General features: G+C 32.8%; 3 protein-coding genes across 4 annotated transcripts; 1 reads left to right on the forward strand and 2 right to left on the reverse strand.

The window, feature by feature from the left end:
- Positions 1–753: 753 nt before the first annotated feature.
- On the reverse strand, positions 754–6,297 carry LOC126714394 (NAC domain containing protein 50-like). 2 transcript variants are annotated; one of them, XM_050414531.1, is made up of 2 exons: positions 5,409–6,297; positions 754–961 (listed from the first exon to the last, which is right to left on the reverse strand). In XM_050414531.1, the coding sequence occupies exons 1-2, from the start codon at positions 5,877–5,879 to the stop codon at positions 917–919; spliced, it is 516 nt and encodes a 171-aa protein (XP_050270488.1). In that variant the 5' UTR covers positions 5,880–6,297; the 3' UTR covers positions 754–916. The 2 variants fall into 2 exon arrangements, with proteins under 2 accessions (XP_050270488.1, XP_050270487.1); XM_050414530.1 differs by lacking the exon at positions 754–961 and adding an exon at positions 4,527–4,733.
- A 250-nt stretch (positions 6,298–6,547) lies between these two features.
- Positions 6,548–7,269, forward strand: LOC126706940 (DNA replication licensing factor MCM4-like). The gene is made up of 2 exons (XM_050406535.1): positions 6,548–6,957; positions 7,049–7,269. The coding sequence occupies exons 1-2, from the start codon at positions 6,774–6,776 to the stop codon at positions 7,267–7,269; spliced, it is 405 nt and encodes a 134-aa protein (XP_050262492.1). The 5' UTR covers positions 6,548–6,773.
- An 8,187-nt stretch (positions 7,270–15,456) lies between these two features.
- LOC126714395 (uncharacterized) lies at positions 15,457–17,241 on the reverse strand. Its single transcript, XM_050414532.1, has 3 exons — positions 16,989–17,241; positions 15,948–16,036; positions 15,457–15,819 (listed from the first exon to the last, which is right to left on the reverse strand). Exons 1-3 carry the CDS (start codon positions 17,010–17,012, stop codon positions 15,672–15,674), a joined length of 261 nt encoding a protein of 86 aa, XP_050270489.1. The 5' UTR covers positions 17,013–17,241; the 3' UTR covers positions 15,457–15,671.
- Positions 17,242–19,171: the final 1,930 nt, after the last annotated feature.

Below are 19,171 nucleotides of genomic sequence, written 5' to 3' on the forward strand. Positions count from 1 at the left end.
TTTTAAATGTGTGAATAGTACCGTGAAACCTATTTTTAATGAAAAAGTTACTGAAAAGTGAAATTTGTGGGTCCATAAACAGTACACGATGTACACTGATTGGCTGAAAAAAGTTTGAAAAGTCCAACTTTGCGGCTACTGTTCATTGAACAGTGCATAAACAGTAGCCGCAATCTCAAAAATGTGTAAAAAAAAAAAAAAAAAAAAGGAAAAACGCAGACCCACGTTTCAGTTTCAACCGAATCCAAACGTAGCTTTAAGTCTAGTTAATATAACTTTTGAACAAGTTTACCGGTATCACTCTAGAGTCTAAATAAGAGTCAAAAAGATCCTATGGTACAGTTAGTTAACTCGTTCATCATGCCTTCCTCTCTCTCTCTCTCTCTCTCTCTCTCTCATGATTCGAAATGGCATGGCATGGCATGGCCTAAGATAAAGCAAAGGTCAAATATAGGAACAATTAATTACATCATAATAATAAGCTATTAACACAATTAATTTATAATAAATTTGAAAAAACCATAAAAAAAAATGTTGTAAGAAACACTTATTCAAAAAATGACAGAAAAATGAAATAGTACTAGTACTAAGAAATAATAAAAATGAAATACTGTGAAATTAGTGTTAATTACTAACGTCGTATACATGCTCAAGATAAGCAAGGTCAAATTAGGAACAAATACATCAGAATTGATATTAACATGATTAATCTTATAGTTTGAAAAAATCAATAAAAAAAAATGTTGCATGTAAATCATTCAGAAAATGACCCAAAGAATGAAATAGCACTAATAAAGAAATGATAAAAATGAAATACTGTGAAATTAGTGTTTTTTTACTTTCTATTAAAAAAAAAGGTTAATCTAGATTGGAGAAGCTCCATCTCTTGCCCAACGATGTCTTAGATGTTGCTCTTCTAGATATTCTCCTTCTTTGAAATGCAGCAAATGACATAATTATCCTGCAATAACAACAACAATAAAACCATTTAGGGAGACATTTAACCCATATTGAAAATTTTGCATTGTGTATTTTTTTACTTTTTAAATTATTAAACATGAAAATTAGGAAATCGGCAAAAAATCCATGGCTGTTTATTCCATAATAAATAAAATCAAATAACTTTGGACAATATACAACATTAAGCAATTCAGCATCATTAAGAAAAAAAAAAAGTGGGTCACCATAATTGTAGCCAAATAAAATGGGAGAGAATAAGCATTTAAAGTCGGACTCGATCATAGAATTAATTATGTATAGAACTTATGCGTCAACACCCACTTCCTAGAATATGTTAAAGTTCACCCTCATATATTCTCAGTTGCATCCTTTGCTAGACATTCTAATCAGATACATGCATCAAAAGAAGTCATGAATGTTCTGTCACACACACATGCGCATCCATAGATCTCACCCAATAACTTTTTTTTTTTTTTTTGAGGGTGACCCAATAACTTAATTTGAGCAATATATATATATATGCAAAAATATAAAGCAAGCATCATTAAAAAAACCAAAACTGAGTCACCATTATAGCAACCAAACGATATTTCAAAGAAACTCAAGAAACAGAGCAATATGGATTATAATTATATAATATCAAGAAGAAGGAAAAAAAAAACTTACATGATTAGCCGTGTTTGTAAACTCCCCGTCAAGTCGGTATTCATTCATGGTCCACCTTCCCGTGCCATTGAAGCCATTCTTAGCGACAAAACTGAAACTTCGCTTAGACCCATAGTGTATTGTTTTGCTATCATCGTAAAGCTCTTGGTCTTTTTGACTTCTCCAGGTTGCAGAATGTGTAGATCTCTCAATGTGCTTATTTTTCTTCTTCAGTTTGGTGTAAAAATAGAGACGGTCCATATGGGTTTCTTGAAAAATCTTCATCCACGCGCTTGGATCCCCAAAAACATCACAGTCGACGATAACATTCATCGAGTCCTCCAACATTGGGTTCCCTTGGACCTTGTTGAGAAGATAGTAGAGAACAATTTCTTGGTCATTGGGTCTAAACTTGACACCAGGTGGCAACTCCATATGTAACTTTCTGCACCAGCACTGATCTGATGATGAATCTTGTTGTTGTGTCGACATTGAGTGCTCAAAAGATCACTGGAGTTGAAACTAACCGAGAATCTTCAAAGGGTTTGAAGATGATGAATGGAGTTTGCGTAAAAGAAAATTTCTTCAAGTGGGTTTGAAGTGAAGAGCACGCAGTACTGAATGTTTTTGTAGCTACAGAGAAGAGAAGAGAAGAGAAGAGAAGAAATAATAATGATTGCAGAAAGGAAAGCTTAGGGTCTGAGTTATTAATGGAGGTTTAGGGTTAAGGAAGGTTATATGTATTTATATATAAAAAGAGAGACAAGTTGTGTGATGTGGGGCAAAATGGTAATTAGATATAATAGCCCTCCAACGGTCAGAACTCAGAACAGCTGTGGAAAGTTAATCAATGTAATTTGTTTTGTCTTTTTTCGAATTGGGTTTAATTAATTTTCTTTCCTAAAGGCGGCGGCATTCCACGTGTCCTATGGAGAGTGGCTAGAATTTTATTCATTACATACCAGGTCAGTTGTAGTTGTACACGTGATGAGGGTTTTAGTTGTAGTGAGGTGGGACTGTGTCTGTGGGAGTTTGAGAGACCAACGGAGTGGAAGTTGAGGGACTTGGGGATTGGGTTATGTGGTTATGGTTGAAGAAACTTTGTTCAAGCATTTTCTCAAACATGGTGGAGGCATTAATGTTAAGGGAGGCTAGCATTGATGTTAGACAATATATGGTTTCCACTCCCACGTCCACCGACGATCCGAGGGAGGTGAGGGCTACGACGCCGATGATGCTCGGCCGACGTTTGTTTGGGGCACGAACATAAGCGTCGAGGATGTGATTTATCAATTTTTGAAGCGTTTCCGGAAGATGGGTTGCTCAGGGAAGGGAAGTATGAGATTGCTATCAAAAGAGTATGCCCTTGTGAGGTGTGTGGCCAATCTTAATTAGTATTTTGTTTTGTTTTTGGAACCTCTTATTTATTAATACCGTATTTTGTAAGGCCTCAATTAACATGCCAAAATATTGATTTAAGTCCTAAAAAATGAAATCCACACTTTTAAAATGTAAGAAAATGAGGAATTACATTGATTTAATCATTCTAATGATCCAAGAGTTCAAAATCCCAAGCTTGCTATTTTTTTGTTAAGTTTGAATTTTTGATCCAACCGTCCAATCAAAATAAATATTTATCCATTTTAAAGATAATGAATTTCCCTTCAAAAAGATAGCACAAGGGCCTATGATTTAGAATTTAATTAGATTTAAACTCTTTCAATTTTTACACTCAATAATTTACTTTGCACAAAATTAAAAATTAGATAAAACACATAATGCAAAATTAAGAATCTAATTGAATTTTTTTCAATTAACCATAAAACGGTCTTACTAGCTAAACAATTAATGCGTTTATTTACAAGCCTTTGACCACAAGTGTTTTTGGACCTCAACAGAGGACGATACCCCATCCGTTGTCTTTGGGTTTGGATGAAAGAGGCCTATTACTTGTTGGACCTTATTGATTTAAGCTACTTTTAACATTTGATTTTACTTCTTTATTTCTTGTTTTGTAATTTGATTTTTATTTTCGTTTAATATATGATGTGATCTGATAAGAGAGTTGATTATTGCAGAATAATATTTGAATATTTTCTTTGTGCAGGTCGTACTTAGTTCAGAGTTCAACTAAGTAAACTAAATATTGGCTTGCATGCATTTTTAGTGTTTGTATCATTGCATGTACCGGCACTTGGTTTCAGCATGTAAGCAAACTATATCTAGTGTTTGAAAAACTGTCTACTATTTTCTTTGAATTTTATTTTCTTACCTATCTGCTAATACCAACAGGAAATTATTATTATAATTATTATTATTTTTATTTTTATTTTTTTTATAGCAAAAGGGAATAAGAAAAATTGAATGACGTTGCAACTAATAGTCTAATACACTTAAGTCTAGTTAATATAACTTTTGAACAAGCTTACCCGTATCACTCTAGAGTCTAAATAAGAGTCAAAAAGATCCTATGGTACAGTTAGTTAACTCGTTCATCTTGTCTTCCTCAAAAAAAAAAAAAAATGTTGTTCATCTTGTAATACATACATACATCTCTCTCTCTCTCTCTCATGATTCGAAATGGCATGGCATGGCATGGCCTAATATAAAGCAAAGGTCAAATATAGGAACAATTACATCATAATAATAAGATATTAACACAATTAATCTATAATAAATTTGAAAAAACCATAAAAAAAATGTTGTAAGAAACACTCATTCAAAAAATGACAGAAAAATGAAATAGTACTAGTACTAAGAAATAATAAAAAAGAAATACTGTGAAATTAGTGTTAATTACTAACGTTGTATACATGCTCAAGATAAGCAAAGGTCAAATTAGGAACAAATACATCAGAATTGATATTAACATGATTAATCTAATAGTTCGAAAAAATCAATAAAAAAAATGTTGCATGTAAATCATTCAGAAAATGACCCAAAGAATGAAATAGCACTAATAAAGAAATGATAAAAATGAAATACTGTGAAATTAGTGTTTTTTTACTTTCTATTAAAAAAAAGGTTAGTCTAGATTGGAGAAGCTCCATCTCTTGCCCAACGATGTCTTAGATGTTGCTCTTCTAGATATTCTCCTTCTTTGAAATGCAGCAAATGACATAATTATCCTGCAATAACAACATCACTAAAACCATTTAGGGAGACGTTTAACCCATATTGAAAATTTTGCATTGTGTATTTTTTTAGTTTTTAAATTATTAAACATGAAAATTAGGAAATCAGCAAAAAATCCATAGCTGTTTATTCCATAATAAATAAAATCAAATAACTTTGGACAATATACAACATTAAGCAATTCAGCATCATTAAGAAAAAAAAAAAAGGTGGGTCACCATAATTGTAGCCAAATAAAATGGGAGAGAATAAGCATTTAAAGTCCGACTCGATCATAGAATCAATTATGTATAGAACTTATGTATCAACACCCACTTCCTAGAATATGTTAAAGTTCACCCTCATATATTCTCAGTTGCATCCTTTGCTAGACATTCTAATCAGATACATGCATCAAAAGAAGTCATGAATGTTCTGTCACACACACATGCGCATCCATAAATCTCACCCAATAACTTAATTTGAGCAATATATATATATGCAACAATATAAAGCAAGCATCATTAAAAGAACCAAAACTGAGTCACCATTATAGCAACCAAACGATATTTCAAAGAAACTCAAGAAACAGAGCAATATGGATTATAAATATATAATATCAAGAAGAAGAAAAAAAAAATGCTTCTCAAAAAAAAAAAAAAAAAAGAAGAAGAAAAAAAAAAACTTACATGATTAGCCGTGTTTGCAAACTCCCCGTCAAGTCGGTATTCATTCATGGTCCACCTTCCCGTGCCATTGAAGCCATTCTTAGCGACAAAACTGAAACTTCGCTTAGACCCATAGTGTATTGTTTTGCTATCATCGTAAAGCTCTTGGTCTTTTTGACTTCTCCAGGTTGCAGAATGTGTAGATCTCTCAATGTGCTTATTTTTCTTCTTCAGTTTGGTGTAAAAATAGAGACGGTCCATATGGGTTTCTTGAAAAATCTTCATCCACGCGCTTGGATCCCCAAAAACATCACAGTCGACGATAACATTCATCGAGTCCTCCAACATTGGGTTCCCTTGGACCTTGTTGAGAAGATAGTAGAGAACAATTTCTTGGTCATTGGGTCTAAACTTGAGACCAAGTGGCAACTCCATATGTAACTTTCTGCACCAGCACTGATCTGATGATGAATCTTGTTGTTGTGTCGACATTGAGTGCTGAAAAGATCACTGGAGTTGAAACTAACCGAGAATCTTCAAAGGGTTTGAAGATGATGAATGGAGTTTGCGTAAAAGAAAATTTCTTCAAGTGGGTTTGAAGTGAAGAGCACGCAGTACTGAATGTTTTTATAGCTACAGAGAAGAGAAGAGAAGAGAAGAAATAATAATGATTGCAGAAAGGAAAGCTTAGGGTCTGAGTTATTAATGGAGGTTTAGGGTTAAGGAAGGTTATATGTATTTATATATAAAAAGAGAGACAAGTTGTGTGATGTGGGGCAAAATGGTAATTAGATATAATAGCCCTCCAACGGTCAGAACTCAGAACGGCTGTGGAAAGTTAATCAATGTAATTTGTTTTGTCTTTTTTCGAATTGGGTTTAATTAATTTTCTTTCCTAAAGGCGGCGGCATTTCCACGTGTCCTATGGAGAGTGGCTAGAATTTTATTCATTACATACCAGGTCAGTTGTAGTTGTACACGTGATGAGGGTTTTAGTTGTAGTGAGGTGGGACTGTGTCTGTGGGAGTTTAAGAGACCAACGGAGTGGAAGTTGAGGGACTTGGGGACGGGGTTAAGTGGTTATGGTTGAAGAAACTTTGTTCAGGCATTTTCTCAAACATGGTGGAGGCATCAATGTTAAGGGAGGCTAGCATTGATGTTAAACAATATATGGTTTCCACTCTGACTCCCACGTCCACCGACGATCAGAGGGAGGTGAGGGCTACGACGCCGATTATGCTCGGCCGACGTTTGTTTGGGGCACGAACATAAGCGTTGAGTATGTGATTTATCGGTTTTTGAAGCATTTCCGGAATATGGGTTGCTCAGGGAAGGGAAGTATGAGATTGCGATCAAAAGGGTCATTGAAATGAAATCGAAGGCGACATGTTTGATTATGATCCTGACTTGTACACCAAGATGGTTAGGTACCCACTTGAAGTGCTGGGGATTTTCGACATTGTTTTGATGAACAAGGTGGGACGAATTAACCCCTTGTTTGAAAAGCACATTCAAACTCGGATTTTCAATCTCAAGAGCTCCACTTCAATGAGAAATCTTAACCCATCTGGTTAGTTTCTCTTTTTGCTTCTTAAACAATTTTTTAAACCCATATTTGACTTTTGGGATATTTGTACTGATTTGGGTTGTGTTTTGATTAGATGTTGAGAGGATGGTATCTCTAAAGGGTATGATTATTCGAAGTAGCTCCATAATTCCCGAGATTAGAGAAGCGATATTTAGATGTCTTGTGTGTGGTTACTACTCAGATCCTGTTGTTATAAATAGAGGTAATTTCATTTGGGTTGTTGTGATGATTATTGGTTTAATTTGTGTCATAGTAATTGTTTTTGTTGAAATGAATGTATTTAGTAGTTGTTGACTAGTGAGTTTTGTCAGGGCAAATAACTGAACCCAAGATATCCTTGAAGGAAGAGTAGTGGGGTTGTAATAGGACACTGGCTGTGATATCTGACCGTCGATTGTGTACAAGTTCCTGAAATTCAAAAATCAAAGCGAATGATTAATAAAAATTAAAAAAAAAAAAACATATATAGAGAGAGAAAATAAAATGGTTTTATGTTATGAGTTTTGAAGAGGAAATTAATTACCTGAAGGATTTGGATTGTTGTTGTTGTTGTTGATGATGGTGTTGTTGATGTTGTTGTTGGGGTTGGTAGTGTGGTTGAAACTGGTGTTGAGGAAAAGAAGCCATTTTGAAAGAGAGAGAGAGAAATGAGAAAAGAGGTCTGAACAAAATATAGAGAGAGAGAGAGAGAGAGAGAGAGGGGCTGGCGAGGTAGCCGATGGGGGAAGATTCTTCCTATTTTGCTATTTGGATATCACTGGATAAAAGGAGCTCAACGGAAATTTCCTACTACCGAAGAGGTAGTTTTAAATTCTGTAAAATACACACGAGGGAGCAAGCTGTTGCTTTCCATGAGGAGATGGAAGTTGAGTTGGCATTTGAGTTTCAAAAATGGATTAGAGGATATTTTAGGCAATCAGGCTGGCTTTAAATTTTGGTTTGTACTTTGTAGTTCAATAAATAAGCTCTGAAGTTCCCCAAGTTGTAGCCTGTTCAATAAACAATCAGTCAACTATAGAGAGTTTGTATGGTGCTCACTACTCTACTTGCATGTGATTGTTCATTTTAGTCAACTAGACTTCATTTTCGCACACTTTCACTCTTTGTTTACTCACATTCTCGTCGTTTCATTTCGTCTCATCTCTCTGCTTCATTACAATACATACTATCAGCGTGGAATCAACGCACTTCGTAGCAAAAAACTCCAAAAAATGGCGAACCCAATTTCATTCTTTCAACTGAACACCGGCGCTAAGATCCCTTCGGTCGCTTTGGGTACGTGGCAATCTGACCCTGGCCTCGTCAGCGAAGCTGTCGCCACTGCCATTAAGGTTTTCCACAGACTCTCTCTCTCATTTTTTCTTCTTCTTTATTTTCAACGTGATTATGGTGAAGAAAACAAATTTATGTCACAGACACAGACTGAGTAAAGTCAGTTCTAAAAAGTTTTCCTGGAAGAACTTTTCCGTGGAAATTGGATTTCGTCCATTTGTTAATTTATTGCTACCCATGATGATGGATTTTATATTAATGAAAAATATTAGATTTTAGAAAAGCATGGTGCCGAAATTCCAGAGATCTAGGGGTCTGTTTGGCAAATCGAATTCAAATTAGAATAAAATGAACAATCACATGCAAGTAGAGTAGTGAGCACTATAAAAACTCTCTATAGTTGACTGATTGTTTATTGAACAGGCTACAACTTGGGGAACTTCAGAGCTTATATGTTGAACTACAAAGTACAAACCAAAATTTAAAGCCAGCCTGATTGCCTAAAATATCCTCTAATCCATTTTTGAAACTCAAATGCCAACTCAACTTCCATCTCCTCATGGAAAGCAACAGCTTGCTCCCTCGTGTGTATTTTACAGAATTTAAAACTACCTCTTCGGTGGTAGGAAATTTCCATTGAGCTCCTTTTATCCAGTGATATCCATTTCTTTGAATTCTATAAATTTCCCAACTTAATGTTATATACCTGAAAAAACTCCCACTTAAATATTTTTCCCAAGTGCAACCACCAAAATATGTTACCTTCTCCATATCACATTGAGAGTCCCATTTGGAAATCAAAATTCTCAAGGGAAAAAGCATTTAATAGTTTGGAGTTTAACTTCCACCGTCAAGACAATACACGTGTAGGTACTTTCCAATAGTTCTGGAATATAAATATTGATATGAACTTAAACTAGATGTTACTGAATATAATAATTTCATCTGGGGGTGGGGCACACATCAAAGACATTTTTATCTTGGACTCATTACGTGAAAATTGTAGGAATGTCATCTTGCATCTTGCAAGCTCATATACCGCAGAAGAATGAAATTCGTCATGTTGAAATCCCATGTTTTGAAATCCCATGAAAACTTGTGAAGATTCAACTCAATGGGTTCTCTTTCCATCGGTTCTCTTTGGGGTTTATTCCTAGTAGCCAGCTTTTTCAAATGCAGTAATCGATGTGCCTACAGTATGCCACAGCAACTCAATTTTTTATATCGTCTTCCATTGACATTCTTAAGCAAGATGAATCTTCTATTGGTTTAATTGGGAACTCAAGAACTCAATCAAGGGCACTTAATTAGCTCTAGGATTCTACAGTCCTGATTTCATTCTATAAGTGACACATACATCTCTCTCCCTCTCTCTCTGTTTGTGTGTCTCTCTCTTTCGCACTTTTTGCAGCAAATTCAAGAGATAATTCAATGCTAAGCTTTAGAGCTAGGAGGCAAGGTTGAGCAGAGTTCCAAAACAAAGCCATACTTGATTCATCTTTGCACGGTGAGGTTGGAAAAGACAAATAATTGAGATTTTTCTAATGAACAATAAATGAATATGTTCAACACACCATATATGTTGGTTAGGAATGTAATTTGAATATTTTTGTTTGTATCTAGGATATGTGATACTGTAAATATACTTAATGAACATGAATATCTTGTGAGTTTGTATAGATTTTTATTATTGTTTTGGTACTATGTATTATAGTCCCCGGTAATGTTATAGGTATAAACCAACACTAAACTTAGTTTTAATTATGTTGATTGTTGTATTACTGGAAGTATGTGCAGTAATAATCCGCTTAAATCTTATTCTTTCAAAGCAATTCTTGTAGGAAGGGTAGGTATGGGTGTTAAAATTCAATCTTGAGTTCTATACCTACGGTTCTAAATAGTTTGCTTTTCAATGTTCCTATCTTCATTACATTAAGTAAAGGTTGGATTGCTGAAATTTCTAATAGGCACTAGAACTTATGAATTTATTAATAGTAATACATCCGTTGCACGATCATTTCCTTCTTATCAACTTGCTTTTTCTTTTTCCAAATTGAGTTTTATGAGTTTGGAAGAAAAATTATATATTTTATATATAAAAAAAGTATTGTTATCTTATATTCTTTGTATACCAAGAAAGGTACTTCTTGTCTACCAAAGAATTGCAATTAAAGTCATATATACATAGGTAAAACTCTAATGCGTTGGTGAAGTAAATTTGGTGCAGGTGAGAACTAGAAAACAAAATTTGTCCAGTCATAGAGTACATACTAAGATTTTTTTTGGTTTGTTAGTGTAAGGGCACTTTCAGGTGCATAGGTAAAACTCTAATGCGTTGGTGAAGTAAAAAAGTATTGTTATCTTATTAATTTTATAGATTTTTTTTTTAATGTGAAAATAATTTCTTTTTTTAATGACAAATTTTTAACAAAATTAGACAAAAGACTTGAATTAAATAAATTTTAAACTTAGAAGATTCAATTGAATGAAAGTAAAATTAGATAACTGAAATGAATTTCATCCAAACTTAAAGGGTGAAATTTGCATTTTAGCCAAAACTTTATTAAAAATAAGATAAATTTAGTACATTTTAAGTCAAATTTAACTCAATCAGTGGTTGATTTTTCTCTATCTAAGCTACAAAGTTATCCAAAACATTTACTTTTTTGGCATATTTTGCCAAAATGTGTGCTGATATATTCCCTCTTGTCGCTTCAAGTGGGAGACTTGAAGTTGAACTATTTTAAAATCTTGAAATTTTTTTATTGAGTCCGAATTTTTTTTGAAGAATGCAATTTGCATTTTAGCCAAAACTTTATTAAAAAGAAGATAAATTTAGTACATTTTGAGTCAAAGCCAACGCAATCAATAGTGCATTTTTCTCTATCCAATTTACAAAGTTATCCAAAACATTTACTTTTTTTTTGGCATATTTTGCCAAGATGCATGCTGACCTATTCTCTCTTGTTGCTTCATGTGGAAGACTTGAATTGTCTTGAAATTTTTTGTCTTGGAAAAAATATTGGACTTGGCAATAGAGGAGGTACAGGACCCCATTAGGCAATCTTAAATAATCTTAGAATCACATTCAAATATTAAATATCGTATACCCACCTCCTAAGCAAAAATAACACCTTCCTCCATGGCATTCGCTTCAATGTCTAAAGGTCTTTGTGGCTGATTAATCTTCTTACTCATAGCTGCTGTAACGCTCCCTCCATGGTCCGTAATCACCACGTAAACATCAGCCCACCTTAGCTTGGGTAAAAACCACCCCACTACCTTAACTTTATAACTTGGCGCCGGTGGTAACGACCAATGGTCATCCAACACTACCTGGGGGTTGTTTGATTGTATGGTTGGCAATCTGAAACTTGTCAAGCATTGTTCTAGCTTTCTGCACAATCGTTGTTGCAGGTTAGCGCGAGGTACCATGTTTAGTGGCATTTCTATTATGCCACATACTCCATACAATGGTAAAGATTAGTTCTAATAGTTCATCTCCGAAGTGCTGCACGAAGACTAAGTACCAAATCAAGTCCATAAATTCCGGATATCTGACTCCCTGTGTTTCAAAGGTGATGCCCAAACACAGCCAAATCTTCATACTGTTCTTTTATTTATTTATTTATTAATCTTTTTATCCTTTAGCTCTTATCTCTTTATGGCTCACTCTCCTTTTCTCTCACCTAAGTCGACCCATTTATCATAGATTTATTTATTAATCTTTTTATTTTTTATTTCTGTGGATTTGAATCTATGATTTCTCCGGTTGAAACAAACGGTATAAATTGAACTAGTAACAGCTCTAGGAATTTTTTTTACGGTGATTACTAAGAAATTTAAATTATACAAAATTTAATAAAGTAATAACTTGAATATTTGCTACAATTGTGAATCAAGTCACTAAGGAAAGTAAAATTGTTGTGACTTCAAAACTAAAAAGAATATAATTGTTGTCATCATCAAGGAGAACTGACAACTACAATATTTTTTTGTACCATTTTTTAAGTAAAAATGAAATTAGAGATTATTTTTATTGAATAGGTTGAACGAACTATAAATTTGAATGTTTAGCTATTTTTATCTTTTTGTTTTATAATAGGCTTTTTGTTGAATAATTAGATCACTTGTTGTTGTTTGGTCTTATCTTGTTTTTGTTTGGTTTATGTTTGTTGTTATTTCAATTTGGGCTAATATTTATTGTTGTTATTTAAGTTTTTTTTTTTTTAAAGGGATTAAGGATTATGTTAGGAGGCATAATTAATTTTGGAATAATGCTGCGTCTATAATATTTTTACAATAAATCTTATGCAAAAAGCTGTTATTGGTAGGTAAAAAAATAATATCAGTATTAAACCCAAATTAGAATCAATAACAGCTTATCACATTGGATTTGTTATAAAATATTGTGAATATAGCATTATTCTTATTTTTGTTGAACCTAACATTTTGTAATTCTCAAATTAGGGTATTCATTTTTATTAGGGTAGTCACAATAGGTTAGTTTAACATATAAATTTTTTATTTTTTTATTTTTTGGGCAAGGGTATATATGCCATTTTTTGCAAGTCAAGGTGGTCTTGTGACCACCTTGGTTTGCATGTAGAACCACTAGTAAATTGAACTACAAAAATCTTGGCAAATACCCTGTCATTATTGTGAATTTTAAGTTGCAAACAATTGTCCAAACCCCCAACCAATTCCAAGTAAAATTTGTGAAATTTATGTCATTGTGAATTTATTGTAATAAATTTGTGAGTTGTAATAGATTTTTTTTATGCCTTCTAGGTTCAAAATTTGTGGAGATTTATTCTATAGGCCCATTTTAATGGGTTAAAAAAAGAAGAAGATTTTTTAGTAGGTTTTAATTTTGCATTTACCATTTACGCCCCTAGAAAAAGAGATCGAAACAAAAATACCCGTTTTATCTTTTTTTTTTTTTTTTTTTGGATAATCCGTTCTATCATTTAGGTCCAAAAAAAAGGCCCAAATCAAGAACCCAGTCTCAGACTGGTTCGACGTGGGGTCCTACCTTTTTGGTGGGCTTTGGGTGTCAATATGCAAAACCAACCGAACTCATTTGGTCCAAAAATGCTCTTACTCTTGACTGGACCAAACCAAAAATACCCCTAAATGTTGACAATCCTTCTTTTTTTTTTTTTTTTTTTGCCATTAAAATAATAGGGATTTGAACACTGAAAAAAGTACCACTAAAATTACAAAGCTCTTAAATCAAACAATTATCTAGTAGATTATTTATTTTAAATAATTCGATATATAATTTATTTTGTATAATATCATTCAGTCCTGCAGTCTATTCAAAACCAAAACTCTAAGGAATTTCGAAATTATCAATATAAAAATAAAAAATTTTGACTTAAAGGAAAAAAAAAAAGTTATGAAAAATCGAATTTGTGTGCTAAGAGCCTTACATTGTTATTGTATTTTTTCTTTTACGTAGAGAACCATTATTTGAATTTCACTCCTCCATTCGGAGTAAAAAAACATTTTTAAAGACAGGGTCAACCCAAGGCAACCCCCTCCACAAAAAGTTTATACTCCTTCAGAAAGAAAAAAAAAAAAAAAAAAAAAAAGGCTAAGTCCTCATTATAAAAAAAATATAAAATTAAAATAAATAAAAAACCCCAAAATTTGATAAGAATAATTAAAAAAAAAAAATGGTTGCGGCACCTTTTTTTTTTTTTTTTTTTTTTCATAAGTAATGCTAGGAATTCTACAAATTTTACCATAAGTTTACAAATTGACATGCTACCAATGACAAAATAGAATTGTGGGGCCCGGCCCAAAACAATGGGCTACCTAAACACAGGCCCGTCCGAAAAGCATCATGTCCGAGGAGAAGTCATAGCCAAAACGTTATTCAAGCCCAACTATGGTAAAAGAAACTTGTCCGAGGAGTAACATCTCCTCGGACGCCACGAAGTCCAGACCAAGAGCTCGCCCCTACCACTGCAGCTCATCCTCCAAGCATATAAAAAGAATAAAACCCAAAATATCTCATGGAAAGCTGCTACCGTCACATTAAATGTGTCACAACCACCCTCTTGGCCGCATTAATGAGGAAAAGACCCCTGAACAGTACTGCCTTGGCCACTGCAACTCATAAGGGGATGATAAAGGTGTCTGATAGGACAGGTGCTCAAGTGGGGGCTTAGATGATCAACAAGTGTAAGGTTCAGATAAGAATAATAGAGCTATATAATGTAATAGAGTCCCTCAAAGAAAGGGACGGAAAAAAAAACTGTATTCATCACTCAAGAAATAAAATCTTCTGGGAAGTATCCATTCTGGTGTTTTTATCCCTGCAACAATATTCTCCATATCTAAGGCCGACCAGGTTCACTAAGGCTAAGTTCTTTCACCCATCCTCTACAAACATTTATTGTGTGCTGCGCTTTGGGCCAGGGCCTGATCAAAAAAGGTTTGGGCCAGGAAAATCGTGCAACTACAAGAATAATTCAAATCATTAATTATCTTCCTAAAAAAAATATTCATTAATGAAATTGTTGAAGTTGATCAATCATAATCATGTACCATACCAATTTGTGACTATTTTGTTATAGGTTTAGCATTTTCTTTCTTAGTTCTAATAAAGCCTCCAAAATACAAGATTAATAAAAACCTAATCCAATTGAAAATATATTGTACATGTGTTAGATCATCAATGATGACTAATCTCCCTAATAGTTTGAAATTTTAATTTTGTAAATCAATATCCTAAATGATTTCAACGTTATTTATCTATCTCTCAAATAAACACATACCAAATAAATTTTATCCCTCTCTCTCTCCCTCTTAACAGCAAGATATAAAATTCAAAATTATATTACAATTGTACTTAAATATGCATCATTTTATATCTAAGATAAAGTAAGCCTCTTTTTTATAAAATAATAAATTATCTTTTTTTGCGTTCAATTTAATACTTCAACCATGAAATTTAATTATATATAATTAAATTTATTTTAGTTAATATTAATTCATCAAATTATATATTTAATAAATCAAATTAACTTTGATTTGGTTTTCATCAATAAATAAATTTAATTAGTTAATATTTAGGTATAATCCCCTTAAATTTTTGTCTTAGACTATTATGTGGAGCCGGCTTGCTTAAAGAAAGAAATTAAATGAAGAAATTAAACAGGGGCTCATTCCTATCCAAAAAGAAAAAAAAAAGAAAAAAAAAAAAAAAAGGACTCAATTTTATTTATAGAGTGAGTCGAGTACAAAGGTTGGCCATAGCCATAGAATCCCAAAGAACTAAAGCACACACTCAAAGCAATATAAAGAGGTATAAATGATCAGCATCAAAAACAAACAAATCCAATCTCCCCTTGAATTGTTTTCTTTCATCTGTATGTATGTATGTATGTATGTATGTATTAATGTATGTGTGTTCAGTTATCTTGGGAGAAGAAGTTGTTAATGGTAGGCATGACTTCCGGCGGGCGGGTACGAAGGAACTTGCGGAAGCCATGCTCGGCATATCTCATTCCTTCCTCTCTGTTATCAAGCACTGCCATTTTACGGTGAGCTTTGTTCACTCTGCAAATTAACAAAGCCATAAGAAAATAGATAATCCTGCATAACAATTTTTTTTTTATTTTTATCCTATAGTAAAAAATTCTGAGGGGCTGATATCAAATTCTTGCAAATTAAAATTTATGTTGTACCTGACATCAGGGTTTTGCAATACGTTCCTTACAAGCTGGAAGGTGCACAGACTAGTTACGAAGGTCATTGCAGCCAATAGTGGATAAACCTGAATCCACAAACAAACCAATATTATTAATTTTTACCTTAGGCTAATATACACATCTGAAAAAAGCTATAAAAATAAGCTTGGGAATAGCCTACGAATAGACTACATCCACGTGACAGTCAACCTTGTACAAGGGTTTGTAGGATCAATTATTTGCACGTGCATGCATATTCAAGAACTTTTTAATTGAAATTCACATCTCCAAATATTTATAATAAAGATATTTAAAATTCAAATCTTCTCTATTTCTCTATTAATTTGTAACTATTGAATTGTCAAAAAAATTTAAAAGAATAAATTTAGGATGCATAGTGTTTTAGAAGATTATGAACAGTATAATAATCACGCCTACAAGCTTCCAAAACACGAGGTAGCAATTATTACAAGAGAAACCTACTTTAGGATCAACAATAAGTGCTAGGTTATTTTAAAGATCTCTTAATCCAACAAAACTCACACAGCCAACAAAAGATAAACTTAAATCAAAAGTACTACAAATAATAGAAGAAACAGACCGGTAGGTTGGTTCTTTTTCTTTAGACAAGGAATAGATTGATGTTATATACTATATACTCTAAATTTCAAAAATATATTTTTGAATCAAGTGATATTTATGTATTTAAAATTAAAATTTCAATACAAAAACTCATAAAATGGACCTTTCAGCATTGATGTTTAGTGGCCATGAAAATTTATTTATCTCACTCACACCATCATTATATATATATATATATATATATATATATATATATATAATAAAATGTTTTAAAAAATTACAACAAAAAGAGAACATAAAAAGTTTCGTATTAGCCATTACAATTTACAGCAATCAGGTTTAGCCTATGAGGTCAAGGGGTCAAATCAACTCAATGAAATCAAAATAATATTAATAATAATAGCCATGATTTGAGATTTAATTATTGGCCATGACATGATTGTATTAAATACTTACCTCTGGCCTCATCCAACGCCCCATTAGAAATATTTTCTTTCTTCTCTATTCCCTTCAAAATGTGTTGCAATGCTAGCTACTCTAAAGGTTTGTATTTCCAGGAAGATTATGTAATTTTTACCAAACAGTGTACTGAATTGAATATCTATGACTATGCCTGTGTATATATATAGGGGGAGATAAACTTGAAAACTCAGCCCAGGAGGAGATCAGATGAGACCAGCAAGATATGAACTGCCGGAAAAAAATTACTGTGGGCTGCATTAAACAGTTGACTTCACCCAAAAACCAGGTGCTCTAAGCCTCTTGTTTTCCATATCTGGAACTTAATTGGAAACTAATTTATAGTCAAAGCAATAACCGTGTAATTTCGAGCATTGACACTTATGACCAGAATATTCCAATGATCCAATCCTATGGAGCACATCCAAATTGACAGCTATGTATGCTATGTATGGTAATGACAAAATTCTTTCCCACTAGGACACATTCAAAGCAATAACCGTGTAACACATCCAAAAAAACAAAAATTTATTTCGTGGATGGATTGGACTTTTCTTGTGAATTGACCTTTATTTTTATTTTAAATTTATCTTAAGCTTGTGAATTTCATTAAAAAAATTAACGTAGTTGGCGATCAAAAAGAATAAAAATAATAGCATAATAAGCCATGAGTTTTATGTTCTCAAGATATTTAAGGTTCATATCTTCTCTTTTTTTTTTTTTGTAATTATCGAATTATTTTAACAAAATTCGCAATTATTCTAACAAAAAAAGTGATGTTAACTTTTCAAAATCTATTACTTCAACAAGTTGCTAAAAAATTATGAAATTTATTGTATTTATAACAAAACTTTGCCCATTACCTGCCACAACAACGCCAACTCTAAGCTTAGGCCTAAGGCCCTCTCATTGTAATATTTTTTAACTATTAAAATTGATAAAACAGTAGGAAAAATATTTGGTTGATTTCAAAAAGAGATGAGAGCAAAACGTACATATAAAAATTTAATTAATAGTTTTACATCTCTATAAACAAGAAGACTTTATTAATTTTTTTTTTTTTTTTGTTACATCGCTTGAATTTTTCTCCTTAAAGCCTTAAATTACATCAAACCAACACTGGTCATAATTAACGACAAGTTCTGCGCTTCTTTTATTTATTTTTGGTTGAATAATAAGGAATTAATGTGGAATAAACATTGCAAGTTGCAACCCATTTATGTCTATATAATACTCTAATACTTATCTTCTTTTGGAGGGTTAGGTCTAAATTCTCTACACTTATCTTATATTCTATCTAAACGGTTTTTTAATTCAATTTTTTGGATCAACTCCTAACTTACACCATGCTTGACAAAGTGGAGAGAGTGAAAAAGACAAAGAGTTTCTCTTTCAAAGCCTTTGGTTTGCAAATTTCAAGGGAGAACTCTGTCTTGTCTCTCAATTTACTTTAATTTGGGAGGTGAAAAAAATAGGGGACCCGGTGGAACACCACTCACTCCATTTTTATTTCTCCCCAATCAAACAAAGTATTTTACATTACTGGCTGCCTATAAATGTTTTGAGCTTTAATTGTTGTTGCGAAAGCATCATAGCAATAATTTGTTTTTGATGGGTTAGAAATTATCACTTTCATTATTGGTTAATTAGGGTCTATAATCTCATGTATGCCCAAATATATTGGATAGAAACAAGAAAAAACCTACAAATATATTTATACTATAAATATCAAACATCGGATCCACACTACTTTTACTTTGAGGGTTGTCATGACTTGTGCCCAAATACGTAGTGCATGTGTAAAGTGTATCTAGTTGCCGCCAATTGCTAGGATTTCTTTAAGTATAATTAGTTATCTATATTTAGTATCTGTATTTAGTTGGTTTTTCCTTAGGTCCTATTATAAGAATCCTTGAGTCCTCTAACTTACAATAGGTCAAACAATGTCTCAAACCAATAACAAAAATTTGGGAGTTCAGTTACTCGTGGAAAATGTGTTAGGACTTGCAACCTATGACGGCCAACCGAAATCACTACCTAATTATGATTATCTATTTGGGCCCTTCTATAATTTTTTACTGCATTCCATGATATCATACATGCATCAAGACATCAAGAGTGACATGTGGAAAAAATTTTGAAAATCTTTGTACCCACAAATAGCAAATGTCATGATGCAC

Source organism: Quercus robur, chromosome 2 (assembly GCF_932294415.1).
Source record: "Quercus robur chromosome 2, dhQueRobu3.1, whole genome shotgun sequence".
Lineage (NCBI taxonomy): Eukaryota > Viridiplantae > Streptophyta > Magnoliopsida > Fagales > Fagaceae > Quercus > Quercus robur.